Source organism: Homalodisca vitripennis, chromosome 4 (assembly GCF_021130785.1).
Source record: "Homalodisca vitripennis isolate AUS2020 chromosome 4, UT_GWSS_2.1, whole genome shotgun sequence".
Lineage (NCBI taxonomy): Eukaryota > Metazoa > Arthropoda > Insecta > Hemiptera > Cicadellidae > Homalodisca > Homalodisca vitripennis.
In genome coordinates, this window is record NC_060210.1 from 66,664,778 (window position 1) to 66,671,493 (window position 6,716).

Consider the following 6,716-nt stretch of genomic DNA (forward strand, 5'->3'; position numbering starts at 1 on the left):
CCAATGGTTGTATTATAATTATTAATATGAGCAATCACAATATAAGTCATTTATAATAAAGATGACATGTACATATTCACGAGTACGTCTGTTAAAAGATAAATAGCTGTAAACAAGAAGTTACATGGTGTAACCCAAGATTGGACACACTCACAGACTGACATCAAGCTGTGTTTTCACGGCTAACATCGTGTTCGGGAATATATTGAGGATGACGGCTAACACATATATAGAGGAGCAAGTTCACGAACTTGGTTCCGTTCCACTACAGGCCTCAGAATACGATGAGTTACAAAACTATTTTCCTCTTCTTTGTTGTTTTCTTGGAGGTATGTGAACTTTGGCGTTGCAGAAACAGTAACTTCCATAATATTTTGATAATAGTATTTCCTTATGCTTCATCAATTTCATCATTATTAATTCATACAGTATTATAATTATTACGCTTTATTATGTAGCATTTCATAAATTAAATAAAGATAATTTATTATGAATACAAATTTGTTTATTTTAAATTGTGTGCCCGATATTCTTTATAATTATTAATTGAGTTTCATGTTTAAATAATAATACTAATATTTTGGAAGGCTGCAGGTTAAAAAGAATAAGAAAATTCTTCTCATCTAGGCAAAATGAATAAAGCACTACTAACTGCTAAGGCCACGTTTGTATGTATGTATACATTAAAATTACAAATATAAATTTTTTAAGTATCTTCATTTCACGATCCATAATTATCCACATCCCTAGAATTGTTTAATTCTTGGTTCTATGAATTAAAATAGAATTGTTTAATAGAAGCATAACAGGAAAATGACTTATATTACCTTTTTTATATAATGCTAGTAGCTTTTCGATTTTGTTGGATACGAATGTTACTGGTACTCTGAAAATGTTGCTAATCTCCGTAAAACTAAAGAGATAATACCAAACATGCTATCATACAAATCTAAATGGCATATAATAATAAATACCGATGTACCTTAATACCCTTATAAAAGTAAAACCATATTAAATTTTTTCTAGCAAATTTTAATAAATAACAAACAGAAATTTGTACTGAAATTGTCAAAATACATATACTTCCGTACCTAAGTTTTAAGCTAATGTATTCTATTGTATTACGCATCCAAATTAGAAAGTATTTCCAATAAGTAATAAATTTAATTTAAAAAATAATTACGGAATTTGTTATATAAATATCAGTAAAATGTTTATGTTTTTTATTAAAAACAAGTCTATAACAGATGTTCAAATCTTTTCCCTATGATTTTATAAATTAATGTAAATTCCCACCAAGGTTAAGTGGTAAAAAGGAACATGTAGTCCTAATTTCGCCTCTAATAAAGCCGAGTTTCATTTCATGTCATTAACTTTGTTCAACATTTATTTAATTCATCGTAATTCTTTCTTAACCCAAATGACTTCTTTATTTAAAATAGCTCTGATTTATCACTATCGGCTCTATCTATTCAGTTCTATATCAATGTAAAAAGGCATCACGATAATAAAATCTGATAAATTTGTATTATTTATTGTTACTATTTACAAGTCAAATTTAATAGTTAAGGTGATTATTATTATTAATAAACAACTAGAACTATATAACTTTTAATAATAATGTAACTTAATAAAAGAAATAAATAAGAGTTTAGTTGGATTAGGATTCCAATTTTTCATTATTTACTTGGCATAGTTTTTTTTTTTACATTATAATATAATAGAGATGTTTTATATAATTAAATTTGACTATTAAGTCTATTAGTTATAACAACTATTAAAACATAACTGAACTTTTTGTTTTGTTAGCCATGTCACTAGTATAATCAATTTTGAGATGGAAAATACAAACAAACAAAAATTATTTCTCTGTTGTAATTATTTTTAATTCTTTTTATGGTAAAATTTATATTTTGTTTTAGTTTAGGAGCAATGTAACATTAAATAAAACAAATATTGCACTTAATGGGCAGCCAAGAACGTAGCCCTAGTAGAATCTAATGTTTAAAATAGTGACTTAATATCATTTAATTTTTCTTTAACTCTATTTTTATAGTAATAATTGAAATCTATTCCATGGTTCTGAGAGCGGAAGCGATAGTGTCAACAGTAGAATGAATCTAAAATCATACAGCAAGAAAAGAGAAAGAAAACCTGTCGGGACAGATAAGACGATGAATGATATAAGTATACTGACAGGTTTCCTCTAACTTGTTATCGGAGGCTGTGACTGATGAAACTTGCACCTAAACCTGAGGTGTTTTACTTGCATCTTTCTCTATCTAATCTCTCATACCTGCCTTCATTTCTTCGAATAGTTCTTTAATTTGAACCTTTTGTTTTACACCAACGACTTTCATTATTTTACGTTTTGATAAATTTACCCTAATTCAAATAACAAAATATTTTAACATACCACAAAAAATAAATAACATAAAGTTGGATGGAAGGAAATCACATTTGATACCTTTTGGAATATATGAAAACCTTAGCCGGTATATAATGTTTTTGTACAAAAGTGTTTATTTACTTAAAATTTCAAAATCCATAACCCAGAATAAGGGCCAAAAAACCTCGTAATTAATGTCAATAATGCTCTGAGAACGAGTGATGGCTATACTTTTGTATTGTAACAACTAAGGAGAAATGGAATAGTCAACCCAGAACATGTATAGTCAATAGTGCGCAGTGATTAAAAGGATAACTTTCAGTGATAAACTATCACACACCGACATGTAAAGTTACCATACAAATGTACTTGTACCTGAAAAAAATATTATTAATAGTTATATTCGTCGAAATGGAAACCATATTTTTATATAGTATAGTAATTTATATTCCAAGTAAAATTCTACTTAGTTTTAAGACATACCTTAAAATTGGGTTTCCTGAAAGAACTGAAATAAGAATAATTTCACTTACACAGGGAGTCTGGTGTCATCCGGCAACCCCAGTGTCAGACTCATACGGCGCCCAGTTCTCCGGGCAGTTCAGCCAGGACCTAGCCTCTATCATCAACAACATTCACAACGGCGTCGCCAAGGTGACAACCCCCGCCTTTAAGTTCGGCATCGACACCGTTCCCTCACTAGTGGCTACTGGTATCAAGTCAGCAGCGGGGCGGGTGAGTAAGATGGCGGACGCTGGGCCGGAGGTGATCGGTAAGTTGGCTACAGGAGTGGGCCACGCCGTGGGGGGCGCTGCGACCGCAGGCTCTGCCCTGGCTGGAGGCGCTCTCCAGATAGCGGGCAGTGGTCTAGGGGCAGTGAATGGTGTGGTGGGCTCTGCCGCGCAGGCCGGGGTGGACATCATCGGGCGTCTGGGTGGCTCCACTGCAGGCAGCACCAACCTCGTCGGTAACCTTGGAAACGCACTCTTCACTGCTGCCGGTGACGCTGCAGGGTCTGGGGTCGGTCTTCTCTCCGGTAATATGGGACAACTCGCTAGCTCCATCGGTGGAAGAATCGCCCAAGGAATAACCAATGCTGAACAGGCTGCCGCTAACTTCTTGAGTAACTCCGGCTTGAAGAATTTGGAAAATTGGGTCCTCACACTTTCTCAGCAAGGGCAAGCCAACTTATACAACTTGCTAAAGTCGTTCTTGGAAACCATTGTCAACATACAACAACGTTTCGAAAACATGATTAAGTCCATCACCATCTCCGCAGGCGGATCCTCTTCTTCTTCTACCACTTCAAGTTAAATCGTTAAAAATTAGTTCTAGTTTATTTTTAAACTCCTTATATTTTATTAAATGATTTTAGAGATTATTTAGTCTTTCTCTAATTTGAAAATTATTTTTATTTTTTAGTTTGAGCATGAAATAATAAAACATCACCTTTTTATTGCTTTTATTATTTATTTTTCCTGGAACAAATTATACAATGAATTTTGCACGACAGTACAACGATGGATGTGAGTTTTAATATCACTAACATTTCTTCTCACTGCTTCATATTAACGGTTCGCCACGGCACGTTGACGATTTGAATATTTTTAGTACGTTCTAAAATTTTTTCTTTAGAGACATTATAGGACAATATGGTGTATATAGAAAAATAGCCAGCTTCTCTCCTATTTATAATATAATCATAAATATTTATCGAATAACTATGAATTAAATTAGCAGTAAAATACTAATGTAGTGACACAAATTGAGCACGCTATACGAGTATAATTCCAATCAAGCACACGGTATTTTCCATTAACATTACATTTTATGTTTAGATAGAAATCACTACGATATGATCTCGTGCGGGATTTTTGAAAGGCTGAACATTACTGAACACAAGTATACTAGGCTTTGAATTTATTTTGATTATCATAATATTCAAATAACTGTCAGCTTAGGCAAAACACAATACAAAAACTTCTTTGGGTTATTTATAGCTTACTATTGACTTTTACTTTCTTCTAGGTAAAGAAATCAGTTTTGGGAAATTCAAGCTTGCCTTATCTTGATAAATAAACCACACAACATTTCTACAGTCCTATTAAAAGAAACCGATTCATGACGATACAATCATAAACTATTTGTTTTTCAATTATAGTTTTACGTAGAAAAGTGGTATATAATTTAATAAGCGAACGAACTGGTATAGTGTGAAAGAAAATAGCTAATTATTTCACGATATTAGCAATGGGACTATCATTTAGGATTATTTTTAAAAACATGCGGAACTACTGTTAACAGGAAGTACAGGAGGTAATGTGAATTTAACAGGGAAGATTTAAGCCCAGGATAAAATAAATCGAAGCACCAAAGTCTCTTTTGCAAGTAATAACTGGTCCTCGGAATTCCAGTCAGATATAGGCACTCCGAATCCTACTTTACGGGATAGAATGTAAAAATAAGTATTGTACCTGTATGCTTGGTTTGTAAAGGTCTGTAACTCAAGACTTTACAATGTTCACTACCAGAGCCTTACATTAAAGAGGATTTGTGAAGTTAAGAGAATAAGTACCACAATTAAGCAACAAAATTGACAATGCTATTGACAAAAAGTTATTTTACACTCGTTTAAAGTAATGATGTCTGTATTTATTGAGCACATGGCAGCTTAAAGATTTTACAAGGAATGTACAAACCTCCCAAAATAATGTTCAAAGCTGAGTGGAGATTATCTCATGTCCACAGTCCTAAAAATAATATACTTCACTAGCAGTTACCCGCGGCTTCGCACGCAATTTTCTGTTGAAAAACTGGACAATATATCTATGTTTTCTTTTCTATGACATAATAAACAGTCTAGAGATAATCGATAGTCACTCAAAGCTATTCCAACCTCCTGATCCAATTTAGATTTAAGTTTAAAGAATAGAGGTTTGGGATCCTGAAGTCGTAAAGTGAAACAGTTTTTAAAAGTGTAGTATTTTCCTCCCACATTCCATAATAATTTATTGAAGTTCTTCTATGGCTTCATTAACAATAAGAGTTAGCCTTTATATCCCAATGTCGAAAGTGTATCGTACAACTAAAAAGTTGCTGCGGTCAATATGGGTCTGTTCTAGTCATTTAAATTCACTCCCGGTGTTTAGGCATAATAAGTCGCCCGCCATTATCTTTTTATTTTAATTAGCAATGGAAACAGATGTTTCAGAAAGTTTGTCAAATTACAGATGTCAAAAGCTGTTTAGTGCCAGTTTAATTTGAATTATGAAACGTTATTACGTTTCGTTCTTATCATAACATTCGAATGAAATCAAACTAATTTTTCAAATTGAATTCGACTTTATTTGGTAAAATTAATGTGTTATGGGTGGTAAAAAGCACCCTTAATGTTAATTCAGACCAAAAGCTACACCTGTTTCAAATTTCAGCACAATCCGTATAGCAGTTTCAGCGTGATTCTAGGATAAACCTCCAAACATTCAAATATCCAAACATTCAAACTCTCGCATTTATAATATTAGTGGGATATTTTTGTCTATAATTAAATGGAGTGAGTCAATGAGGACAAATATTTTTGTTTGATACAAATAATAGATTTGTTTGCAGTAATATTGAATACATTGAGACATTATGAATAGCTTTGCAAACACATGCCTCCATTACCTTCAATATATGTATTTATTGATAGTTTGCAAGTATCGTGTTAATCATTGACTAAAATTACTTTCCTTTACTCTCAGTAGCAAAAGTGAAAAACTTTTCTCACAAAAGTGATTGAACAACTACAACTACACAATGACTGGCATTCCTGGATTAATAGGATGGTAATGATTTTTTCAAAGAATTAACTCCGGCAATCAGTATGTTTCAATTATAGAGAGTTGAACGAGTTGTAAACGAGTTAGATCTCAGGTCTCTAATAACAACGTTTCAGCAAGGGAGGGAGAGTTGCGTGATGAGTTCAACAGGTCTGGGAGCAGTTGGTAATAAATTAGATTGTCTCAATTTAGGTTGTCGCAATGTCGTGACATCCTATCACTAGTCAACCGACATAACTGAATGTGCCGAGTTCTCCCACTTTATCCCTCTTTATAAGGTTTAAATTACTGTATTGCCTCGCAATATCTTTTGTGACAAGGTAATCAACAGAACTAATTAGACATTCCAAGTTTGATGGTAATGGTTAGCGTTTATTAAGCAAATATAATTTCTTATTTAGTATTATTAGAAAGAATAAACCCCTAATACTGAACTGTTAAAAACAATATTATTAAAACATTGAATATATTATACTTCTAGTTAGTAAGAGCTAATACAATGGTAT

The 6,716-nt window shown here is 32.6% G+C and overlaps 1 protein-coding gene across 1 annotated transcript; it reads left to right on the forward strand.

Annotated features, from left to right (window-relative positions):
* Positions 1-218: 218 nt before the first annotated feature.
* LOC124359434 (glycine-rich protein 1-like) lies at positions 219-3,843 on the forward strand. Its single transcript, XM_046812174.1, has 2 exons — positions 219-329; positions 2,927-3,843. The coding sequence occupies exons 1-2, from the start codon at positions 285-287 to the stop codon at positions 3,701-3,703; spliced, it is 822 nt and encodes a 273-aa protein (XP_046668130.1). The 5' UTR covers positions 219-284; the 3' UTR covers positions 3,704-3,843.
* The last annotated feature ends 2,873 nt before the right edge of the window (positions 3,844-6,716 follow it).

Coding starts and splice junctions, on each gene's coding strand:
- LOC124359434 (XM_046812174.1), top strand. CDS start 285: ATGAGTTACAAAACTATTTTCCTCTTCTTTGTTGTTTTCTTGGAG. Junction 330..2,926: donor TCTTTGTTGTTTTCTTGGAG/GTATGTGAACTT, acceptor TCACTTACACAG/GGAGTCTGGTGTCATCCGGC.